Genomic DNA, 26,372 nt, shown 5'->3' with positions numbered 1-26,372 from the left:
AGTATTGTCGGGAAACCTTCATATAGAGGCCGGTGGGGATGGAGTCAGTGACCGACTCTGGACAGATCTGTTCCTAGAGCCGCAGTAGGAGATGGAGATGTCGTCCTCACCATGAAGTCGTTATTTCTCCTGTCACGTGTAATGAATATCTCCTGCAGTATTACTAATGCCGATTCCAGGGTCGGTAAATGAGGCGAGAATTAGCGTTATGGAAGATGAGTCTATGAGGAACGTATTCAGCTGCCGACTCCGAGGGAGAAACTGCTTGTTGTCTGTGGCCAAAATATATAGGTTTTATTAGTAGATGGAAAGAAGGAAACTAAATACTGTACAATAATAAATCTCATATGTTTCCCTTATTACCTCCAGTAATTGTATTATTACACTGGATTCTTATGATGTTACATCGGCTCATCTTCTTCTCATTCAGGTCTCTACAATATCGGATCCTCTCAGTGAAGATCTTCTATAGAAGAGAATTTTCCTGATTTACCCATCAAGGATAGATATGGACAGAGACAAGATGGCGGAGAGGATATTACACCTCACCCTAGAGATCCTCTTCCGGCTTACTGGAGAGGTGAGAGATTCTGATGACGTCACATTACATCATTCTTATCTATGGGAATAACAGATGGACAGAACTGGAGAGGTGAGGACTCTGGAAATGTCTGTAGTGAGATTCATTAATGTGTCTCTCCATAACCAGGATTACACAGTAGTGAAGAAGACCTCTAGTGAGCGCTGTCCGGACCCTGTGTCTGAGGGAAGACCCCTGAGCCCGATCATAAGGCCTCCACCTCACCCCCTGATACATGAAAACATCAATGACCAAAAGATCCTAGAACTCATCTACAAGATGATTGAGCTGCTGACTGGAGAGGTGACACTGCTGGGAATGCTGGGACATTATACAGTAACGCTATGAAGGGATCGGGGGATGACGGTATCATTGTATGTGTCAGGTTCCTATAAGGAGTCAGGATGTCGCCGTCTATTTTTCCATGGAGGAGTGGGAGTATTTAGAAGGACACAGAGATCTGTACAAGGACGTCATGATGGAGGTTCCCCAGCCCCTCACATCACCAGGTAATAGACAGGACTAAATACATACGGCCTATAATTATCTGTATGTAAAGAATGAATTCAGTCCCTGTATGTGTTTCCTCCAGATCTATCCAGTAAGATGACAACACCAGAGAGATGTCCCCGTCCTCTTCTTCCACAGGACTGTAAACAAGAAGATCCCAATGTTCCTCAGGATCATCAGGTAGATGGAGAGAAGGTGTCAGGAGATCTCCCCTATGATGTGTAGACGGCTGTGAAGATCTTGTGCTCAGTCTTGTTTTATCCACCAGTATTATATGTTTTATACTTGTGTAATGAGAACGGTGGAGATGGCAGGATTAGAGCTGATCATAGATGTGACTTCTCCATCTGTCTGTGACTTTTACAATATTTGTTTTAGGGTGAAAATCTGACCCATATTAATACTACAGAGGCATATGTGAGGGGTGATGAGTGGTGTAAAGAGGAGATCCCCACATATGACAACCCAGGTGAGTAGTAACCACTAAATACAGAGAAGTCAGATTCTCATCAGTCACCGGCTGTAGCTGCTTTATCGGTGGTGTATCACAATTGTGTCATCACCATTTTGCCTCTAGACCACATCATTCTCTACCCTCCAAAACTGTTCAAGTGACTTTCGGCATTAAAAGCCCTTTTCTATAGAATGTATAGCCTGGAGGATCTACAGTGCCTACAAGTAGTATTCAACCCCCTGCAGATTTAGCACGTTTACACATTTGGAATTAACTTGGCATTGTGACATTTGGACTGTAGATCAGCCTGGAAGTGTGAAATGCACTGCAGCAAAAAAGAATGTTATTTCTTTGTTTTTTGTTTTTTTTTAAATTGTGAAAAGTCTTTTCAGAGGGTCATTTATTATTCAACCCCTCAACCCACCAGAATTCTGTTTGGTTCCCCTAAAGTATTAAGAAGTAGTTCAGGCACAAAGAACAATGAGCTTCACATGTTTGGATTAATTATCTCTTTTTCCAGCCTTTTCTGACTATTTAAGACCCTCCCCAAACTTGTGGACAGCACTCATACATGGCCAACATGGGAAAGACAAAGGAGCATTCCAAGGCCATCAGAGACAAGATCGTGGAGGGTCACAAGGCTGGCAAGGGGTACAAAACCCTTTCCAAGGAGTTGGGCCTACCTGTATCCACTGTTGGGAGCATCATCCGGAAGTGGAAGGCTTATGGAACTACTGTTAGCCTTCCATGGCCTGGACAGCCTTTGAAAGTTTCCTCCCGTGCCGAAGAGTCAAGGCTAACCCAAGGACAACAAGGAAGGAGCTCCGGGAAGATCTCATGGCAGTGGGGACATTGGTTTCAGTCAATACAAAAAGTAACGTACTCCACCGCAATGGTCTCCGTTCCAGACGAGCCCGTAAGGTACCTTTACTTTCAAAGCGTCATGTCAAGGCTCGTCTACAGTTTGCTCATGATCACTTGGAGGACTCTGAGACTGACTGGTTCAAGGTTCTCTGGTCTGATGAGACCAAGATCGAGATCTTTGGTGCCAACCACACACGTGACGTTTGGAGACTGGATGGCACTGCATACGACCCCAAGAATACCATCCCTACAGTCAAGCATGGTGGTGGCAGCATCATGCTGTGGGGCTGTTTCTCAGCCAAGGGGCCTGGCCATCTGGTCCGCATCCATGGGAAGATGGATAGCACGGCCTACCTGGAGATTTTGGCCAAGAACCTCCGCTCCTCCATCAAGGATCTTAAGATGGGTCGTCATTTCATCTTCCAACAAGACAACGACCCAAAGCACACAGCCAAGAAAACCAAGGCCTGGTTCAAGAGGCAAAAAATCAAGGTGTTGCAGTGGCCTAGTCAGTCTCCTGACCTTAACACAATTGAAAACTTGTGGAAGGAGCTCAAGATTAAAGTCCACATGAGACACCCAAAGAACCTAGATAACTTGGAGAAGATCTGCATGGAGGAGTGGGCCAAGATAACTCCAGAGACCTGTGCCGGCCTGATCAGGTTTTATAAAAGACGATTATTAGCTGTAATTGCAAACAAAGGTTATTCCACAAAATATTAAACCTAGGGGTTGAATAATAATTGACCCACACTTTTATGTTTAAAATTTATAAAAATTTAACTGAGCAACAAAACTTTTTGGTTTGTAAGATTTATCCATCTGTTAATAAATCCTGCTCTTGTTTGAAGTTTGAAGGCTCTAACTTATTTGCATCTTATTAAACCTGCTAAATCTGCAGGGGGTTGAATACTACTTGTAGGCACTGTACCTTCCTCCTGGGATTAGAAGACGCTGACAGTTACCTGCCCAGATCTGTAAACTACAAAGCCAAATGACAGCATACGTAGAATGTGCTGACAAGTTAGAAAATCCCTTGAAGAAAATATTACGATGGCCTGTAAGAGAAAGCGAGGGTAATGATGCTGTTGGCTTCCTAGATCCCTGATATCTTATTGGATGAATCTCCCTTCTCTCCCTTCTGTGCTGCTGATTATTCTCATATGGTCCCTACAAGACCAGGTCCAGTCTTTCTGGCCAAACTTTACTTTTATGATCGACAACATTAAATGTTCAGTGAAGCCAAGGGTGAATTTCTGTACAATAACAACAGAGTTTCCCTTTATCCTGACTTTTCAATTTCTTTTAAAGCCGACTAACTTCAAGAAAGATTGTGATAAACTATGGAAAAAAACATTACACATGTGCCATGATATATCTCTAAGCTGTGCGTGGCTGATGGCTGTAATATACATTTATTCACGCCTGCAGGAGATGTGTTGACATGGCTCGAGCCCTGGTTTCATGGATTCACTCCACATCATTAATTCCATTATGTTTTTCAATGCTAAAGGATTCGCATTACTGCACAATCTCTCCTGAAATGGGGGCACTAATACTTTCTCTACTCTTCTGGTCAGGACTCACATTAGCTCCAATGGTCCACCATAAATAAGTGCAAGTCCAGTTTACTGTTGTAGTTATCCCCTCATACATATGTTGTTTTTAGGGATGTATCATATTTTTTAATTCTATTTTTTTTGCATGTTCATCTGTATGATAGTTTAATTGTGGTGGGATCGGTCTGCCTCACATATGAGTCTGTAACTCCGAAGTAGTCTTTAAAAAAAAAAAAAGTTTCCTTTGATTTTTCCAAATGCTCAAGATCTGTAGTTATGACACCTCAGCTCTGCGCTATTATAACTAGTTCTCTTTAAAAGTCTAATATTTTATTCTTGAAACTCATGTGATAGAAAATATTGTCCTTTATGATAGTTTATCTAGCCCAGAGCCACCGAGCCCCATATTCTTATTACTCCAGAGAGGTTTCATCACTAGTTACTCATTTTTTTTCACTTAAAAGACTGTTCAGCTTGATTATTTCAGTAAATGCGTTATTGTCTATAGTCACAGTTTTGCCCATCACCCTTTAACTGCTTTAACCCCTATTCATGAATCTGGAATTACATACAGACCCCTAGGATGGGCCACATTGATACTTGCTTTTCTGTAGTATGAGATGGCAAGAACAGTAGTCAGGTTGTCTGCTCTCAACCAGGAGGATAGAGAAAATACAAAATCAGAAGACACGAGTACTCAGTAAACGGGTCTGGGTCACAACAGGAAACAAATACACAAGTCAAGAGCTGAGCACAGAGGACTGAACCAAAGGAGAATAAGGCTGTATTTGGCAGCTTCTGGCAATATGCTTCGAGCTTTAGTATGGTGTGGTGCTTTCGAGGTGGCTGAAGCAGGGAGCAGATTACTTCAGCTGGACAGCCCACACACCCATACTGCCAGAGTGGATGGTACCACAGGTTGCAGGCACCTTAATCTTAGTGGCTGGACAGAGTCTGCGCCGCTCAGATCTTCTGGTTCCAATGTCTCCTCTATTACCAGTGGCGCCTGGTGACAGAAGCAGATGTCATTGAAGAAGATCCAAGAGGAGATGGGACATACCATTTGCAGATGCACTAATATGTCAAAATGGCAGAAAACCAGAGTAGTAGAAATCTCCACATAAACCAATGTGGTTTGGGCACACTACAATGCTCAGAAGCGAGGAGGAAATTTGTCTTTGGGAGAGTGGATTTTGCTGGATTGGTTTATGTAAGCCATGTCTCTTTTAAAGAGACTTTGAGCACTAATAATGTGGAAACCTCTCTTTTACCATTGACAGATTATGGACTTGAGTTCGTATTTGTTTTTTGTAAGATGAGTAGAACTTTTTACTGGAATTATTTTCACCTACATAACATTGTTTGGTGTTTTTTTACACCCAATTTGGGAGGCAGAATGAACAAACAGTTTAACACTATGCTCTACTGGTTCGTCCTATGGGGTTTTCTAATAAATTGTAGACTGTCATTGTCTTGGTGAATAATTCAATATTTTTACATAACTTGCCATTTTTACAGATTAAATAGAAATGTTCAACAATATAAAATGTGAGGTTATTTTATTTAGAAATATTAATTGGTTTTATTCTTAGCAGATGACTGTACTAGGAGATCAGAGGGACAGCTGACATCTTCAATTTTTAAATCAGATAATCTAAAGATCCCACATGATACAATTGAAGTGAATGCTATTACTCCAGATATACCATCATCTCTTCACAGCAAAGATCTGTCATCTGATCCTTCCAAACAGGACCCAGCTTCTGATTCATTACCGACTACTAAGAAAAATCAAAGTCGCAAAACAAGCATTAAAAAACTAACTGCTCCTAAAGCAAAGAAGCCATTTTCAAGTTCAGAATATGGAACTAGTTTTCCCCTTGAAAAGTCTTTTCTTAAACATCCAAAAATTCACATAGCAAACAGTTTTTCTTGTGCCAAGTGTGGGAAATGCTTTAACCAGAAATCAGATTTTGTTATACACCAGAGAACTCACACAGGGGAGAAGCCTTTTTCTTGTTCAGAATGTGGGAAATGTTTTAACCAGAAATCAGATTTGGTTAAGCACCACAGAATTCACACAGGAGAGAAGCCTTTTTCATGTTCAGAATGTGGGAAATGTTTTACCCAGAAATGCAGTCTTGCTATACACCAGAGGATTCACACAGGGGAGAAGCCTTTTTCTTGTGTAGAATGTGGGAAATGTTTTGGTCATAAATCAGATGTGGTTAAGCACAAGAGAATTCACACAGGGGAGAAGCCTTTTTCATGTTCAGAATGTGTGAAATGTTTTAACCATAAATCAGATTTGGTTAAGCACCAGAGAATTCACACAGGGGAGAAGCCTTTTTCATGTTCAGAATGTGGGAAATGTTTTAACCAGAAATGCAGTCTTGTTATACACCAGAGAATTCACACAGGGGAGAAGCCTTTTTCTTGTTTAGAATGTGGGAAATGTATTAATCATAAATCAGATTTTGTTACGCACCAGAGAATTCACACAGGGGAGAAGCCTTTTTCTTGTTTAGAATGTGGGAAATGTTTTAATCATAAATCAGATTTGGCTAAGCACCAGAGAATTCACACAGGTGAGAAGCCTTTTTCATGTTCAGAATGTGGGAAATGTTTTAATCATAAATCAGATTTGGTTAAGCACCAAAGAATTCACACAGGAGAGAAGCCATTTTCATGTTCAGAATGTGGTAAATATTTTAAGCAGAAATCAGATTGTGTTAAGCACCAGAGAACCCACACAGGGGAGAAGCATTATTCATGTTCGGAATGTGGCAAGTGTTTTAACCAGAAATCAAATTTGGTTAAGCACCATAAAATTCACACAAGGGAGAAGCCTTTTTTATGTTCTTAATGTAGGAAATGTTTTAAAGAGAAATTGTAGTTTCTTAAAGAGGTTGTGATCATGTTTGGCCTCGTTAAAATAAAAAAAAATCATATTCACCTTCCATGCCGTTGCTGTTCCATTGGTACCTGCTCTCACTTTCTTGGAGCTCATATGAGGTTGTTGCATCACACGAGCCTTGTGCCCAATCAGTCCCTGCTTCAGTGTCCCCACCTTCGGATGTATTGAACATCAACAGGAAGCTATGGCTACGACTTCTCTTTGACTTCTTATTGTTCGATTTGTCTGAAGGTGAGAACAGTGAAGCCAGTGTTAATTGGACACAGGGCTCACATTACATAACAATCTTATATGAGTCCCCAAAACACAAGTGCTGACACCGCTGGAACCGCACCAGTATGGGAGGTTTATAGAAGTGTTTTTATGTTAATGGGACCAAACATGAGGAATAAGAAGTCAAAATCCCACACAGAGGAGAAGTCATTATCATACCTAGAGTGTGAAAAATAATTACTGGAAAATCGTATTTTGTTGACCATCAAAAATAACTCGGATGCAGAGAAACTATATTCGTTATTGACAAATTGTACAAAAATATATAACAGATGGTCGTATAATTGAATGAGAAAGGGAAATTACTTTAGAACTTACCGTATTTCTTGGACTATACGACGCACTTTTTTTAATTAGATCATTCTTATTAAGAAAATTACACAGTAATGTTTTTACAAAGAGACATCAGTAGAATAAAGATATTTGTAATGTTACATAGTATCATTTATATGTTATTGTTATACATAAAATACAATAAAGTTGTCATCTTCCAGTGATTAAATTTTTTTTCAATCAAACTAATGCAACCCCTCTCCCCCGATAACACTCCAGAGAAAACTGTATTCATATGTTTTTTATGATGTGTATACATTAGAATATGTGCCATTCAGCTATAGTACAGGGTGGGCCATTTATATGGATACACCTAAATAAAATGGGAATGGTTGGTGATATCAACTTCCTGTCTGTGGCAATTTAGTATATAGTTGGGGGAAATCTTTTCAAGTTGGGTGGTGATCATGGCGGCCATTTTGAAGTCAGCAATTTTGGATCCAGCCTTATTTTTTTTAATGGGAAGAGGGTCATGTGACATCAAACTTATTGAGAATTTCACAAGAAAAAACAATTGTGTGCTTGGTTTAACGTAACTTTATTCTTTCATGAGTTATTTACAAGTTTATGACCACTTATAAAATGTGTTCAAAGTGCTGCCCATTGTGTTGGATTGTCAATGCAACCCTCTTCTCCCACTCTTGACACACTGATAGCAACACCGCAGAAGAAATTCTAGCACAGGCTTCCAGTATCCGTTGTTTCAGATGCTGCACATCTCGTACCTTCACAGCATAGACAATTGCCTTCAGATGACCCCAAAGATAAAAGTCTAATGCGGTCAGATCAGGAGACCATGGTGGCCATTCAACTGGCCCACGATGACCAATCCACTTTCCAGGAAACTGTTCATGTAAGAATGCTCGGACCTGACACACATAATGTGGTAGTGATACAAGATGTGCAGTATCTGAAACAACGGATATTGGAAGCCTGTGCTAGCATTTCTTCTGCGGTGTTGCTATCGGTGTGTCAAGAGTGGGAGAAGAGTTGACAATACAACACAATGGGCAGCACTTTGAACACATTTTATAAGTGGTCATAAACTTGTAAATAACTCATGAAAGAATAAAGTTATGTTAAAACCAAACACCATTGTTTTTCTAGTAGATTTCTCAATAAGTTTGATGTGTCACATGATCTTCTTTCCATTGGAAAAAATAAATTTGGATCCAAAATGGCTGACTTCAAAATGGTCACCACCCATCTTGAAAAGTTTCCCCTCTCCCATATACAACCCCTGGCAAAAATTATTTCAAATTACAACTTTCTGGCTTCATGAAACACTAACAGAAATCAAGCACAAAAAATGTGGTAGTCAGTAGTGGTTACTTTTTTTAACCAAGCATAGGGGAAAAATTATGGAGTCGCCCAATTCTCAGGAAAAAAATATGGAATCATGAAAAACACACAAATAAACAGCCATCTTTTCCAACATTGCGTGATGATTTACCCTCTTTTAAGAGTTTGATAATCCTCTCCTTTGTTTCAATTGACATCTGTCATGTTGGAGCCATGATTCATGTCAGTCCACTTGGTGCAACAGCTCTCCAAGGTTTGATCACTCCTTTTTAGATGCAGACTAACGAGCAGATCTAATTCGATGCAGGTGTTATTTTTGGGTATGAAAATTTACAGGGTGATTCCATAAGTTTTTTTCCTCAGAATTGAGTGATTCCATAATTTTTCCCCTATGCTTGGTTAAAAAAGTAACCATTACTGACTACCACAATTTTGGTCTTGATTTCTTTTAGTATTTCTTAAAGCCAGAAAGTTGACATTTGAAATGACTTTAGTTTTGTGCCATGTCTGTGATCTGCTTTTTTTTCTACAAAATTAAAAACAACTGAATGAACATCCTCCAAGGCCGGTGATTCCATAATTTTTGCTAGGGGTTGTACTAATGTGCCATAAACAGGAAGTTGATATCACCAACTATTCCCAATTTATTTAGGTGTATCCATATAAATGGCCCACCCTGTAATTAGTTTGCATGTGTACTGGCCCTAGTTATATCATTTAACCTGGAATGATCATACCATGAGTGTTCCTGAAGTCGGAAATTGCCATATGCTATCCCTCAGGAGTACTCCAGATGGCAGGCCTGGACATTCAACCTGGGTCCCTAGATGTTGTCAAATTTCTTGATTGTTTTTCTCTTTCTATATAACCTTTATCAACCAAATAATATTGTTTAGCTTATTTATTAACTCTTTAACGGTCGGCAGTTGGGCGATGTTTTGCAATAATTTTGCGAGCTTCATACAATGTTTGCAAAAGACCTATAGCCAGTGGGGATTCAAAATCAATTCTCCCAAATATCCCAATATGCATATCTTGGGATCTGCTTGGATTTGCACACCAAATACCCTTTTTATTGTAGATATTGTATTTTTCCAGTAGGAGCCCAATCTCCTGCACTCCAGAACATGTGTAACAAATGTGCATCTCCAGTTCCACATCTTGGAAATCTACATTTGGATGTACCCCAATTCTAAAAAGAAAGCTTGGCGTTCTATATACTATGTATAAAGGTATACCCGGAGGAGCCTCTGAGATTCGCATGGGGACAGTCTAGGAGTGAGTTCAAACACCACTTTCCACTGTTCTTCAGTAATCGGACCTCACATCTGCTTCCTATTTTAATGTAGCTGTCGGGATGGTCGCTCATGTGAGACTGTAAGAGTTTCTGATAGATGTTTGAAATGAAACAGATCTTGTATTTTGCCTCCGCTATTGAGTCTAGTAAATAATTTTTTCGTATATATCCGGTGTTTCAGCACTAAGTTGAGTCAGATATGCATGCCTAAGTTGTAGGCATTGATAGTAGAGGCCGTGAGGCAATCCAAACTCTTGTAGTTTGTTAAAGCTTTTGAGTGTTTGATTTCCTACTAAATTATCTAAAGTCTGAATTCCCCTTTATTCCCAACCTCTGAAACCAGCCAACTTGTCAAACTCCAACAGTCGCTGATTTTGCCATAATGGGGTAAAATTAGAGTATTCCCTAATCCCCAACAGTCTTTCCCTGTCCCACACCTTTGTACATCATTGCTAAGGTCAATCTCTATCTGTGTATTTAGCGCCCACCCAGGGGTGAACCTAGCCCCTCTGCAGCCTGAGGCGAACTGCAAAATGGTGCTCCCCCCCTCGTAAAATCAGTACAAATAAATCTGGTTTACTCTTTACTAGCCTAACCTGACGCACATGTATAATACATACACTTTTAAATATATTTAGGAAATAGGAAAGATTTTTTGAGCCTCCACCACGACAAGTCAGACTCTTTTGGCCCAGCTCTACTCTACTCTAACATATTAAACATTTGTTAAAATATCCAATACAATTTAGGTATATTTTTATTTTTCAATTTTTAAAATGATCGATAATATGACATACAGGGGACAAATACCACCGCACCATGACCAAACCATATATTACCACTACATAGTGACCTATAATACCACATACAAAGGAACAAATACCACCACACCATGTCCAGACAACATATTAACACCACAAAGAGGCCTATAAAACCATATACAAGGAACAAATACCACCACATCATGTCCAAACACCATATTACCACCTCAGTGACCGAATAATACCACATACAAGGAACAAATACCACCACACCATGACCAGACCACATATTACCACCACATGGTGACCAAATAATACCACATACAAGGAACAACTACCACCACACCATGACCAGACCACATATTACCACCACATAGTGACTGAATACTACAATACTGATCATTAACAAAAAAAACAATACTAATATCACCTTAAGTGCTGTTATACACAGGAGATCTGTACTTAGTATGCAGTGTCTGTGTACAGGTAATACAGTGATCACTGGTGACATTATACACAGGAGCTGTCTATAGTGTCAGTGTACAGGTAATATAGTAATCACCAGTGACATTATACACAGGAGCTCTGTATATAGTATCAGTGTACAAGTAATATAGTGATCACCGGTGACATTTTACACAGGAGCTCTGTATACAGTGTACAGGTAATACAGTGATCACCAGCGACGTACACAGGAGCTCTGTATATAGTGTCAGTGTACAGGTAATATAGTGATCACCAGTGACATTATACACAGGTGCTCTGTATACAATGTCAGTGTGCAGGTAATACAGTGATCACCGGTGACATTATACACAGGAGCTCTGTATACAGTGTCAGTGTACAGGTAATACTGTGATCACGGCAGTGGTGACATTATACACAGGAGCTCTGTATATAATGTATAGGTAATACAGTGATCACCGGTGACATTATACACCGGACCGCTGTATGTAGTATGCAGTGTATAGTCTGCATGTATATGTAATACACTAACTCACCAGTGACATCTCTTGGTGAAGTCCTTCATCTTTGCTTTTAATCTTCATCCAGCACAGACCGCCATCACGTCTTCCAGCCAGGTCACATCTCTGCAGGAAATAACAAAAGTTCTCTAGAGCACCGCTTCCAAAACACATTACTTAATTTTATCCCAAATTGTAAACTACACCAGATGAAGAAAAATGTGACAGTGTTACTCTGCACATTAACAGGACCGCCTTCTCCATTTAAAAAAGTACCCTCAAAAAAGGGGCATATTAAAACTTATCCTTTATTACGTAAAATTGTAAAAAAACAAATTGTCAAACAAAAACAAAGGGGTACCACAGTGAAGGAAGTGCCCTATAACCAATGAACAGAAAAAGGGGGGGTTGTTAAAAAGGTACCACTGCCCTCTCAGATCCTCAATATTAATCTGACCTGATAGCAAAATGACTATAGTTGTTATAGAGAAAGGAAGAACAGAGAGAGAGAAAGAAAGGAGAGATAGAGTAAGAACAGAGAGAGAACGAAAGAGGGGAAAGAAAGAAAGAGGGGAAAGAAAGAACAGAGAGAAAGAAAGAGAGGAAAGAAAGAACAGAGAGAGAGAGAAAGGAAGAACAGAGAAAGAAAGAGGAGAAAGAAAAAGCAGAGAGCAAAAGAAAGAACAGAGAGTAAGAGGGGAAAGAAAGAACAGAGAGAGAAAGAGGGGAAAGAAAGAACAGAGAGAGAAAAAGAAAACAGAGCGAGAAAGAAAGAGGGGAAAGAAAGAACAGAGAGAAAGAAAGAGAGGAAAGAAAGAGAACAGAGAGAGAAAGAAAGAACAGAGAGAGAGAGAAAGGAAGAACAGAGAAAGAAAGGAGAAAGAAAAAGAGCAGAGAGCAAAAGAAAGAACAGAGACAGAGTAAGAGGGGAAAGAAAGAACAGAGAGAGAAAGAGGGGAAAGAAAACAGAAAAAGAAAACAGAGCGAGAAAGAAAGAGGGGAAAGAAAGAAACAACAGAGATAGAAAGAACAGAGAGCGAAAAATGAAAGGAGAGAGAGAAAGAACAGAGAAAAAAAGAACAGAGAGAAAGATTAGAGAGAGGAAGAAACAGAGAGAGAAAGAAAGATTCTATAAAGATACTACAGGACATATGCGTATTATCATACCGCCAAGCAAAAAGTGGAATAACACGCGATCAAACAGACGGATATAAATAACCATTGTACCGCTGAAAACGTCATCTTGTCCCACAAAAAACAGTGTCATCAGCGAAAAAATAAAAAAGTTATAGTCTTTAGAATAAAGCGATGCAAAAATAATTATTTTTTATATAAAATAGTTTTTATCGTATAAAAGCGCGAAAACATAAAAAAATTATATAAATGAGGTATCGCTGTAATCGTACTGACCCGAAGAATAAAACTGCTTTATCAATTTTACCAAATGTGGAACGGTATAAGCTCCTCCAAAAAAGAAATTAATGAATAACTGGTTTTTGTTCATTCTACCTCACAAAAATCAGAATAAAAAGCGATCAAAAAATGTCATGTGCCTGAAAATGGTACCAATAAAAATGTCAACTCGTCCCGCAAAAACAAGACCTCACATGACTCTGTGAACCAAAATATGGAAAAATTATAGCTCTCAAAATGTGGAGACACTAGAACAAATTTTTTGCAATAAAAAGTGTCTTTTAGTGTGTGACGGCTGCCAATCATAAAAATCCGCAAAAAAAACGCCATGAAAGTAAATCAAACCCCCCTTCATCACCCCCTTAGTTAGAGTAAAATAATAAAGTTAGGGTTAGGGTTGGGGCTAAAGTTTGGGTTGGGGCTAAAGTTAGGGTTGGGGCTAAAGTTAGGGTTTGGATTACATTTACGGTTGGGATTAGGGTTGGGACTAGGGTTGGGATTAGAGTTAGGGGTGTGTCAGGGTTAGGGGTGTGGTTAGGGTTATGGTTGGGATTAGAGTTAGGGGTGGGTTTTGGATGGGTTTCAGTTAGAATTGTGGGGTTTCCACTGTTTAGGCACATCAGGCGCTCACCAAACATGACATGGTATCCGATCTCAATTCCAGCCAATTTTGCGTTGAAAAAGTAAAACAGTGCTCCTTCCCTTCCGAGCTCTCCCGTGCGCCCAAGCAGGGGTTTACCCCAACATATGGGGTATTAGCGTACTCAGGACAAATTGGACAACAACTTTTGGGGTTCAATTTCTCCTGTTGCCCTTGGGAAAATACAAAACTGGGGGCTAAAAAATATTTTTTGTGGGGAAAAAAAGAATTTTTATTTTCACGGCTCTGCGTTATAAACTGTAGTGAAACACTTGGAGGTTCAAAGTTTTCAGAACACATCTAGATAAGTTCCTTGGGTGGTCTTTCCAAAATGGTGTCAATTGTGGGGGGTTTCAATGTTTAGGCACATGAGGGGCTCTCCAAACGCGACATGGCGTCCCATCTCAATTCCAGTCAATTTTGCATTGAAGAGTCAAATGAAGCTCCTTCCCTTCCGAGCTCTGCCATGCGCCCAAACAGTGGTTTACCCCCACATATGGGGTATCAGCGTACTTAGGACAAATTGCACAACTTTTGGGGTTCAGTTTCTTCTGTTACCCTTTGGAAAATATAAAATTGGGGGCGAAAAGATAATTTTTGTGAAAAAATATGATTTTTTTTTTATTTTTACGGCTCTACATTATAAACTTCTGTGAAGCACTTGGTGGGTCAAAGTGCTTACCACACATCTAGATAAGTTCCTTAGGGGATCTACTTTCCAAAATGGTGTCACTTGTGGGGGGTTTCAATGTTTAGGCACATCAGGGGCTCTCCAAACGCGACATGGCGTCCCATCTCAATTCCAGTCAATTTTGCATTGAAAAGTCAGATGGTGCTCCTTCCCTTCTGAGCTCTGCCATGCGCCCAAACAGTGGTTTACCCCCACACATGGGGTATCAGCGTACACAGGACAAATTGGACAACTTTGGAGGTCCAATTTCTCCTGTTACCCTTGATAAAATAAAACAAATTGGAGCTGAAGTAATTTTTTTGTGACTAAAAATTGAATGTTCATTTTTTTTAAACATTCCAAGAATTCCTGTGAAACACCTAAACGGTTAATAAACTTCTTGAATGTGGTTTTGAGTATTTTGAAATGTGCAGTTTTTAGAATGGTGTCACACTTGGGTATTTTCTATCATATAGACCCCTCAAAGTGACTTCAAATGTGATGTGGTCCCTGAAAAAAATGGTGTTGTAAAAATGAGAAATTGCTGGTCAACTTTAACCCTTATAACTCCCTAACAAAAAAAATTTTGGTTCCAAAATTGAGCTGATGTAAAGTAGACATGTTGGAAATGTTACTTATTAAGTATTTTATTTGACATATATCTGTGATTTAAGGGCATAAAAATTCAAAGTTGGAAAATTGCGAACCTTTCAAACTTTTTGCCAAATTTCCATTTTTTTTTTTTTACAAGTAAACGCAGGTAATATCAAAGAAATTTTACCACTATCATGAAGTACAATATGTCATGAGAAAACAATGTCAGAATCATCAGGATCCGTTGAAGCGTTCCAGAGTTATAAACTCATAAAGGGACAGTGGTCAGAATTGTAAAAATTGGCCCGGTCATTAATGTGCAAACCACCATTGGGGGTAAAGGGGTTAATGAGATTCCCCCTACCTATTACAGAGGAAATTTACACCACACAGTTATTTTGAATCTAAATCTCTCTAGTAAGGGGTTAATGTTTAATGCTATATAGTCTGTAATATTAGACCCGACCACCACACTGAGATATTTAATCTGTTCCACCACTTGTGTCCGAGCTGGTGCAATTGTTTCCATATGTGGGAGAGGCAAAAAAAAAAAGGTCAGAGTAAATCAACATAGATCAAGCCCAGCTGGAGCTCCGCAGAGTAAAGGGACTGTATCATAAATTAAAGGCAAAACTTACCAAGCCCAGTGCACAACACTACTCAGGTGGTAATGAGCCCCAAATGATGGCGGGTGATTTTTGCCTTACTTTTGGCTTTAAACCTTGCTATAGAGCTCCCGCTGCTTCTGTGGATCCCCGCATTGTTATACAATACTTGAGCTTTATTTATTGTGCCTTATTTTTGGCTCTACTTACCTAGCACATGGACAAGTATTCAAATGTAAATCAGATAGATGTACTACCTCTGAACTCCCATGTGCACCTCACTACTGTATGTACTTCTGTGTCCTTGTCCTGATTGACAATTTTTTTTTTCTTTGATTTTTTGAAATAAATTTTGTACTTTCTTACTTATTTATTGATTACTCCAGTTTTTCTCCTATTTATATAGTTACATTACGGAGTCAATAAAATATTGTGAATGTGGGTTGATACTACTTAGTATCCCCACTTTTGGCATATTAAATATGCAATGGGGTTTTTTTCTTCTATGTATATACAGTGGGGCAAAAAAGTATTTAGTCAGTCAGCAATAGTGCATGTTCCACCACTTAAAAAGATGAGAGGCTTCTGTAATTTACATCATAGGTAGACCTCAACTATTGGAGACAAACTGAGAAAAAAAAATCCAGAAAATCTCATTGTCTGTTTTTTTTAACATTTTATTTGCATATTATGGTGGAAAATAAGTATTTGGTCAGAAACAAAATTTCATCTCAATACTTTGTAATATATCCTTTGTTGGCAATGACAGAGGTCAAACGTTTTCTGTAAGTCTTCACAAGGTTGCCACACACTGTTGTTGGTATGTTGGCCCATTCCTCCATGCAGATCTCCTCTAGAGCAGTGATGTTTTTGGCTTTTCGCTTGGCAACACGGACTTTCAACTCCCTCCAAAGGTTTTCTATAGGGTTGAGATCTGGAGACTGGCTAGGCCACTCCAGGACATTGAAATGCTTCTTACGAAGCCACTCCTTCGTTGCCCTGGCGGTGTGCTTTGGATCATTGTCATGTTGAAAGACCCAGCCACATTTCATCTTCAATGCCCTTGCTGATGGAAGGAGGTTTGCACTCAAAATCTCACGATACATGGCCCCATTTATTCTTTCATGTACCCGGATCAGTCGTCCTGGCCCCTTTGCAGAGAAACAGCCCCAAAGCATGATGTTTCCACCACCATGCTTTACAGTAGGTATGGTGTTTGATGGATGCAACTCAGTATTCTTTTTCCTCCAAACACGACAAGTTGTGTTTCTACCAAACAGTTCCAGTTTGGTTTCATCAGACCATAGGACATTCTCCCAAAATTCCTCTGGATCATCCAAATGCTCTCTAGCAAACTTCAGACGGGCCCGGACATGTACTGGCTTAAGCAGTGGGACACGTCTGGCACTGCAGGATCTGAGTCCATGGTGGCGTAGTGTGTTACTTATGGTAGGCCTTGTTACATTGGTCCCAGCTCTCTGCAGTTCATTCACTAGGTCCCCCCACATGGTTCTGGGATTTTTGCTCACCGTTCTTGTGATCATTCTGACCCCACGGGGTGGGATTTTGCGTGGAGCCCCAGATCGAGGGAGATTATCAGTGGTCTTGAATGTCTTCCATTTTCTAATTATTGCTCCCACTGTTGATTTCTTCACTCCAAGCTGGTTGGCTATTGCAGATTCAGTCTTCCCAGCCTAGTGCAGGGCTACAATTTTGTTTCTGGTGTCCTTTGACGCTCTTTGGTCTTCACCATAGTGGAGTTTGGAGTCAGACTGTTTGAGGGTGTGCACAGGTGTCTTTTTATACTGATAACAAGTTTAAACAGGCACCATTACTACAGGTAATGAGGGGAGGAAAGAGGAGACTCTTAAAGAAGAAGTTACAGGTCTGTGAGAGCCAGAAATCTTGATTGTTTGTTTCTGACCAAATACTTATTTTCCACCATAATATGCAAATAAAATGTTAAAAAAACAGACAATGTGATTTTCTGGATTTTTTTTTCTCAGTTTGTCTCCCATAGTTGAGGTCTACCTATGATGTAAATTACAGACGCCTCTCATCTTTTTAAGTGGTGGAACTTGCACTATTGCTGACTGACTAAATACTTTTTTGCCCCACTGTATATGTGTCTAACTGACATATATATACAGTATATAGACTGTATATATGTTTTTATGAATATTTGTTGCCATGGATCCATTCTATGTCCATTTTGCAAGCTGGCGAGAAAATCTCACCGTATGGATGCCATACGGATGACACACGGATAATTTTTGGAGAAAAAATTGCATCCTCGCATTGAATACGGATATACTGTATATATACCTATACTATTTGGATACATTAATTTTATCTGTTCTATTCTAACCTGTCAAGTGTGATTTTACTGTACACCGCGCTGAATTACCGGCTTTTCTATAGAACACCGCTGCGTATTTCTCGCAAGTCACACTGATGGTCCGTGTGTAGTGTTGAGCATTCCGATACCGCAAGTATCGGGTATCAGCCGATACTTAGCGGTATCGGAATTCCGATACCGAGATCCGATACTTGCCGCGTATCAGATACCGGAATCGGAAGTTCCCAGGATTCAAACTGCACAACTTTGTACGAAATCAGCCAATGAGACTGATTCCAAGTGTGGGCACATCCTGTTCAGCATGGAGGGCCTGAAACTACTGGCAAGGCTGTGATTGGCTGCTGAAATGATGTCATGATGCAGTTTAAAAGTCGCTGGCGCCATTTTGCGCTCACTCTGCTGTGAATTCAGTTAGTGACAGGACGCTGTTTGCTGACTGAGGGCCAGTTTAGAGATAGCGATTTGCTTCTTTGTGCTTTTCAAAGGCTAATTTAGCAACCGCTGTGTTCACCTACTAATCACCTTGCTTTTGCCTTGTAGCGCTGTTTTCACAGCGATCTGCAAGGTCTGTGTGTGTGTGTGTGTGAGTGCAGCCCACTCTCTAGTCTGAGTGCAGCCATAGGCCATCCATAGCTGGTTGTATTCAGTTCAGGGAGGGTGGTTCATTACCTCATACTGTTCTTTTTTTTTTTTTCCAAGTAGTGTAGTCTGCTGCTAATTTTTTCCAAAAAATCCTATTAGGATTTTCTAGGATAATCCTATTAGGATAATCTTTCCACCCGTCTCCAGCTAACTTGTGGAAAAACACTACATAGGATAACGTAGAGGAGGGTTTTTGGGCCTTGCAGCGCCGTTTACGGCTGTCTGCACGGTCTCCGTGTGACTGCAGCTCGCCCTGTAGTCTGTGAGCAGCCATAGCCTGGTTGTCTCCAGCTCAGGGTTCTTCACTGCGTCATACCGCAAAATCAATTTTCCTTTTGTTTTAAGTAATGCAGGCTGCTGCACATTTTTTCAAAAAATTCCTATTAGTGTCTTTCCACCCGTGTCATGATTCCCCAATGGCATGGGAACATCTGAAACACAAAAATAACAGACTAGCTCTCGGGTGATGGAAACTCAAGCTGACCGTGACCTAAATCTACCACACAACTAACAGTAGCCAGGAAGCATTCCTACGGCTGCCTAGATGCCATGCGCCAGCCGGAGAACTAACTACGCCTGGAAGAGGAAGGAACAGACCTGGCTTACCTCTAGAGAAATTCCCCAAAGATGATAGTAGCCCCCACGTATATTAACGGTGAGTTCAGAGGAAAAGACATACACAGTATGAAGGTAGATTTAGCAAAGCGAGGTCCACTTACTAGATAGAGGAAGGATACAAAAGAGGACTTCACGGTCAGCTGAAAAACCCTTTAAAAAAACCCATCCTGAAATTACTTTAAGACTCCTGTGTCAACTCATGACACAGGAGTGGCAATTTCAGTCCACAAGAGCTTCCAGAAACAGGAAATGACAAAACTGTAAACTGGACAAGAAAAACAAAACAATAAGGACAAGAGTCCACTTAGCTGATCAGCAGACTAGTAGCAGGAACATGCAACTGAATGACTCAGGTTACAATGATGACCGGCAAGGAAGTGACTGGAGAGCAAGGCTAAATAGGGAACTCCCAAAACTGATGGAAGCAGGTGAGCTGAGGAAGAAAAGCACACACAAGTCTCCAGTACCACCAGCCACCACCAGGGGAGCCAAAAAGCGGATCACAACAGTACCCCCCCCTTAAGGAGGGGGCACCGAACCCTCACAAGAACTGCCAGGGCGACCTGGATGAGCCCTATGAAAGGCACGAACCAAATCCGAGGCATGAACATCAGAGGCAGTTACCCAAGAATTATCTTCCTGACCATAGCCCTTCCATTTAACCAGGTACTGGAGTCTCCGCCTGGAAATACGGGAGTCCAAGATCTTCTCAATAACGTACTCCAATTCACCCTCAACCAGCACAGGAGCAGGAGGCCCAGCAGAAGGAACCACCGGCACCTCGTATCTCCGCAACAACGACCGATGGAACACATTATGGATAGCGAAAGATGCCGGAAGGTCCAAACGAAAGGAAACAGGGTTAATAATCTCCAAAATCCTATAGGGACCGATGAACCAAGGCTTAAATTTAGGAGAAGAAACCCTCATTGGGACAAAACGGGAAGACAACCACACCAAGTCCCCAACACAAAGGCGAGGACCAACCCGACGCTGGCGGTTAGCAAACCGCTGAGTCCTCTCCTGGGACAAATTCAAATTGTCCACCACTTGTTCCCAAATCCGATACAACCGATCCACCACAGCATCTACTCCAGGACAATCCGAAGACTCCACCTGACCAGAAGAAAAACGGGGATGAAACCCCGAATTGCAAAAGAAAGGGGAAACCAAAGTGGCAGAACTGGCCCGATTATTAAGAGCAAACTCCGCCAACGGTAAAAAGGCAACCCAATCATCCTGATCCGCAGACACAAAACACCTCAAATACGTCTCCAAAGTTTGATTAGTTCGCTCCGTCTGGCCATTAGTCTGAGGATGGAAGGCAGACGAAAAAGACAAATCAATGCCCAACCTGGCACAGAATGCCCGCCAAAATCTAGAAACGAACTGGGTACCGCTATCAGAAACGATATTTTCAGGAATACCATGCAAGCGAACCACATTTTGAAAAAACAAAGGAACCAACTCAGACGAGGAAGGCAACTTCGGCAATGGCACCAAATGAACCATCTTAGAAAAACGGTCACACACCACCCAGATAACAGACATCCTCTGAGAGACAGGAAGATCAGAAATAAAGTCCATCGAGATGTGCGTCCAAGGCCTCTTCGGAATAGGCAAGGGCAACAACAACCCGCTAGCCCTAGAACAACAAGGCTTGGCCCGAGCACACACATCACAAGACTGCACAAAAACACGCACATCACGAGACAGAGATGGCCACCAGAAGGATCTAGCCACCAAATCCCTGGTACCAAAAATTCCAGGATGACCCGCCAGCGTAGAAGAATGAACCTCCGAGATGACTCTACTGGTCCAATCATCAGGAACAAACAGTCTACCAGGTGGACAGCGATCAGGTCTATCCGCCTGAAACTCTTGCAAAGCACGTCGCAGATCTGGGGAAATAGCGGATAATATCACCCCATCCTTAAGGATACCTGTAGGTTCAGAATCACCAGGGGAATCAGGCTCAAAACTCCTAGAAAGAGCATCCGCCTTCACATTCTTAGAACCTGGTAGATATGAGACCACAAAATTAAACCGAGAGAAAAACAACGACCAGCGCGCCTGTCTAGGATTCAGGCGCCTGGCAGACTCAAGATAAATCAGATTCTTGTGATCAGTCAAAACCACCACCTGATGTCTAGCACCCTCAAGCCAATGACGCCACTCCTCAAATGCCCACTTCATGGCCAAAAGCTCCCGATTACCGACATCATAATTTCTTTCGGCGGCAGAAAATTTTCGAGAAAAGAACGCACAAGGTCTCATCACTGAGCAATCGGAACTTTTCTGCGACAAAACCGCCCCCGCTCCGATCTCGGAAGCATCGACCTCAACCTGAAAGGGGAGAGAGACATCGGGCTGGCGCAACACAGGGGCAGACGAAAAGCGGCGCTTAAGTTCCCGAAAGGCCTCCACAGCGGCAGAGGACCAATTGGCAACATCAGCACCCTTCTTAGTCAAATCCGTAAGAGGCTTAGCAACACCAGAAAAACCAGTTATAAATCGACGATAAAAATTAGCAAAGCCCAAGAACTTCTGAAGACCCTTTAGAGAAGTAGGCTGCGTCCAGTCACAAATAGCTCGAACCTTGACAGGGTCCATCTCAACAGAAGAAGGGGAAAAAATGTACCCCAAAAAGGAAATCTTTTGAACCCCAAAAACACACTTAGAACCCTTTACACACAGAGAATTCTCCCGCAAGACCTGAAAAACCCTCCTGACCTGCTGAACATGAGACTCCCAGTCCTCAGAAAAAATCAAAATATCGTCCAAATACACAATCATGAATTTATCCAGATATTCACGGAAAATATCATGCATAAAGGACTGAAAAACTGAAGGCGCATTAGAAAGGCCGAAAGGCATTACTAAATACTCAAAGTGGCCCTCAGGCGTATTAAATGCGGTTTTCCACTCATCCCCTTGCTTAATTCGCACCAAATTATACGCCCCACGGAGATCAATCTTGGAGAACCACTTAGCCCCCTTATGCGAGCAAACAAATCAGTAAGCAGTGGCAACGGATACTGATATTTGACAGTAATTTTATTCAGGAGTCGATAATCAATACAAGGCCTCAGCGAGCCATCCTTTTTAGAGACAAAGAAAAACCCAGCTCCTAAAGGTGATGAAGAAGGACGAATATGTCCCTTTTCCAGGGACTCCTTAACATATTCTCGCATGGCAGCATGCTCAGGTACAGATAGGTTAAACAAACGACCCTTTGGAAATTTACTGCCTGGAATCAGATCTATGGCGCAATCACACTCTCTGTGGGGAGGGAGAGAACCAATTTTAGGCTCTTCAAAAATATCCCCAAAATCCGACAAAAATGCAGGAATCTCAGAGGGAATAGATGACGAGATAGGAACCAAAGGTATGTCCCCATGAGCCCCCCGACATCCCCAGCTTAACACAGACATAGTTTTCCAGTCCAGTACTGGGTTATGAGATTGTAACCATGGTAATCCAAGCACTAAAACATCATGTAAATTATACAACACGAGGAAGCGAATCATCTCCTGATGGTCTGGAGTCATACACATAGTCACTTGCGTCCAGAACTGTGGTCTATTACAAGCCAGAGGTGTAGAATCAATACCCTTCAGAGGTATAGGAACTTCCAGAGGCTCCAAATCAAACCCACAGCGCCTGGCGAAGGACCAATCCATGAGACTCAGAGCGGCGCCAGAGTCCACATAGGCATCCACGGTAATAACTGATAATGAACAAATCAGAGTTACAGACAGAAGAAATTTAGACTGTAAAGTGCCAATAGAAACAGACTTGTCAACCTTCCTAGTACGTTTAGAGCATGCTGATATAACATGCGCGGAATCACCACAGTAGAAGCACAAGCCATTTTTGCGCCTATAATTCTGCCGCTCGCTTCTTGACAGAATTCTGTCACATTGCATTTTCTCTGGCGTCCCTTCAGAAGATACCGCCAAATGGTGCACGGGTTTGCGCTCCCGCAAACGCCGATCAATCTGAATCGCCATTGTCATGGACTCATTCAGACCTGTGGGCGTAGGAAACCCCACCATGACATCCTTAACGGCATCAGAAAGGCCCTCTCTGAAATTTGCCGCTAGGGCACACTCATTCCACTGAGTAAGCACAGACCATTTACGAAATTTTTGGCAGTATATCTCAGCTTCATCTTGCCCTTGAGACAGGGCTATTACAGCTTTTTCGGCTTGAATCTCCAAATTAGGTTCCTCATACAGCAACCCTAAAGCCAGAAAAAACGCATCCACATTGAGCAACGCAGGATCCCCTGGTGTCAATGAAAATGCCCAATTTTGAGGGTCACCTCGCAGCAAAGAAATCACAATCTTAACCTGCTGAACAGGATCTCCAGAGGAGTGAGGTCTGAGAGAAAGGAATAATTTACAATTACATTTGAAATTCAGAAACCGAGATCTATCTCCGGAAAATACCTCTGGTGTAGGAATCTTAGGTTCAGAAATAGGAGTACGCATAACATAATCTTGCAAATTCTGAACCTTCGTAGCAAGATTATTTAAACCTGCAGCCAAACTCTGAGGGTCCATCCTTAAACCGGAGAGATCAGAGCCATTCAAGGATTAGAAGGAGAGAAAGGCAAGGTTGTAAATAGAGCAGAAATACAACTGAGCCAACTAAGTAGCAAACATGAGAGGGGAAAAAAAAAAAAAAAAAAAAATCTACAGACTTCTTTTACTCTCCTTTCTTCTGCCAATTACTTTAACAGTGGTCCGGTCATACTGTCATGATTCCCCAATGGCATGGGAACATCTGAAACACAAAAATAACAGACTAGCTCTCGGGTGATGGAAACTCAAGCTGACCGTGACCTAAATCTACCACACAACTAACAGTAGCCAGGAAGCATTCCTACGGCTGCCTAGATGCCATGCGCCAGCCGGAGAACTAACTACGCCTGGAAGAGGAAGGAACAGACCTGGCTTACCTCTAGAGAAATTCCCCAAAGATGATAGTAGCCCCCACGTATATTAACGGTGAGTTCAGAGGAAAAGACATACACAGTATGAAGGTAGATTTAGCAAAGCGAGGTCCACTTACTAGATAGAGGAAGGATACAAAAGAGGACTTCACGGTCAGCTGAAAAACCCTTTCAAAAAACCCATCCTGAAATTACTTTAAGACTCCTGTGTCAACTCATGACACAGGAGTGGCAATTTCAGTCCACAAGAGCTTCCAGAAACAGGAAATGACAAAACTGTAAACTGGACAAGAAAAACAAAACAATAAGGACAAGAGTCCACTTAGCTGATCAGCAGACTAGTAGCAGGAACATGCAACTGAATGACTCAGGTTACAATGATGACCGGCAAGGAAGTGACTGGAGAGCAAGGCTAAATAGGGAACTCCCAAAACTGATGGAAGCAGGTGAGCTGAGGAAGAAAAGCACACACAAGTCTCCAGTACCACCAGCCACCACCAGGGGAGCCAAAAAGCGGATCACAACACACCCGTCTCCAGCTAACTTGTGGAAAAACACTACATAGGATAACGTAGAGGAGGGTTTTTGGGCCTTGCAGCGCCGTTTACTGCTGTCTGCACGGTCTCTGTGTGACTGCAGCTCGCCCTGTAGTCTGTGAGCAGCCATAGCCTGGTTGTGTCCAGCTCAGGGTTCTTCACTGCGTCATACCGCAAAATCAATTTTCCTTTTGTTTTAAGTAGTGCAGGCTGCTGCACATTTTTTCAAAAAATTCCTATTAGTGTCTTTCCACCTGTCTCCAGCTAACTTGTGGAAAAACACTACATAGGATAACGTAGAGGAGGGTTTTTGGGCCTTGCAGCGCCGTTTACGGCTGTCTGCACGGTCTCCGTGTGACTGCAGCTCGCCCTGTAGTCTGTGAGCAGCCATAGCCTGGTTGTCTCCAGCTCAGGGTTCTTCACTGCGTCATACCGTAAAATCAATTTTCCTTTTCTTTTAAGTAGTGCAGGCTGCTGCACATTTTTTCAAAAAATTCCTATTAGTGTCTTTCCACCCGTCTCCAGCTAACTTGTGGAAAAACACTACATAGGATAACGTAGAGGTGGGTTTTTGGGCCTTGCAGCGCCGTTTACGGCTGTCTGCATGGTCTCTGTGTGACTGCTGCTCTCTCTGTTGTCAGTTCAGCCCCCAAAAAATAAATAAATAATAAAGTTCACCAAACACACCAGTGACACCACTTTACATTTGTGTAGGCCACATTAGCTCATATTAAAGTCTAGTCCACACTTTAGAAAATTAGTGTTTCTTATACCTGTTAGGAGTTGTTCAGGAATAAGCACACAAAGCCGTTAGTACTTTTCTGCTTATCTTTATCAGTCAACCAAGATGAAGAAGGCAGTGAGTAAGGCACGTGGGCGTGGGCGCGGAGCAGGGAGAGGACGTGGGGATTCTGTGCCTGCTGCGGGCACCGGTGACTCATCAGCACCCACTTTCACCAGGGAACAGTCCTTCATGCGCAGCTTTGTCGCAGAGCGCCGTACACCGCTGCTGCGTGAAGACCAAATTGAAGCCGTTGTTGGATGGATGGCAGCTAATGCATCAACTTCAATTAGTGCCACATCCTCTCAGACACAGAGCACTGGAGAGCAGCCATCTGTCTCTTCACCACCTGCCAAATTGCCCAGGCAGACAGAGAGCCCAGGACAGGAGCTGTCTCTACTTCTGTTCTCTGAATCTCTTGGCTTGGAAACAGGGGGCCAGCCAAGCAGCATTGGAGAAATGGAAGAAGAGGCAGGGTGCAGTGATGCCCAACAGCTTTTTCTCTCTTCCTCTGAAGAGGCGGGTGGGCCAGTGCCTCCGGTCACCACATCGCAGGCCGCATCCGCTGATGATGACACTCAGGTGCCACTTTCTGGTGCGTGCTCTGCTGCTGAGACTACCCAGGAGGAGCAGTTGGGGGCAGAGGGTAGTGTAGATGATGAGGTCCTTGACCCATCTTGGCGTGAGGGACAGGAAGGTGGTGGGAGCAGCTCTGAGGAAGAGATTCCCCGTAAGGCCC

General features: G+C 41.9%; 2 protein-coding genes across 7 annotated transcripts in view; one reads left to right on the top strand and one right to left on the bottom strand.

Moving 5' to 3' along the window:
• The window catches only part of LOC143766587 (uncharacterized), a 925,271-nt gene that overhangs the window by 391,049 nt on the left and 507,850 nt on the right, over window positions 1-26,372 (bottom strand). The gene's annotated exons all lie outside the window — the stretch shown is intronic.
• LOC143766599 (uncharacterized) overlaps window positions 1-26,372 on the top strand; it is a 264,129-nt gene that overhangs the window by 203,482 nt on the left and 34,275 nt on the right. For 2 of the 6 annotated variants that reach the window (XM_077254396.1, XM_077254395.1), the window contains 6 exons: window positions 431-580; window positions 710-883; window positions 966-1,089; window positions 1,173-1,270; window positions 1,469-1,559; window positions 5,563-7,653. In XM_077254396.1, the coding sequence (XP_077110511.1) occupies window positions 509-580; window positions 710-883; window positions 966-1,089; window positions 1,173-1,270; window positions 1,469-1,559; window positions 5,563-6,833 (1,830 nt within the window). In that variant the 5' untranslated portion in view covers window positions 431-508 and the 3' untranslated portion in view covers window positions 6,834-7,653. Of the gene's footprint in view, window positions 1-430; window positions 581-709; window positions 884-965; window positions 1,090-1,172; window positions 1,271-1,468; window positions 1,560-5,559; window positions 7,654-26,372 lie in introns of those variants that run through there. The other 4 variants (XM_077254394.1, XM_077254391.1, XM_077254392.1 and 1 more) reach the window with 4 other exon arrangements.

The sequence above is a fragment of the Ranitomeya variabilis genome, chromosome 4 (assembly GCF_051348905.1).
Source record: "Ranitomeya variabilis isolate aRanVar5 chromosome 4, aRanVar5.hap1, whole genome shotgun sequence".
Taxonomy (NCBI): domain Eukaryota; kingdom Metazoa; phylum Chordata; class Amphibia; order Anura; family Dendrobatidae; genus Ranitomeya; species Ranitomeya variabilis.
Note: the sequence above shows the minus strand (reverse complement) of the source record. Positions and strands in the feature narration are given on the sequence as shown.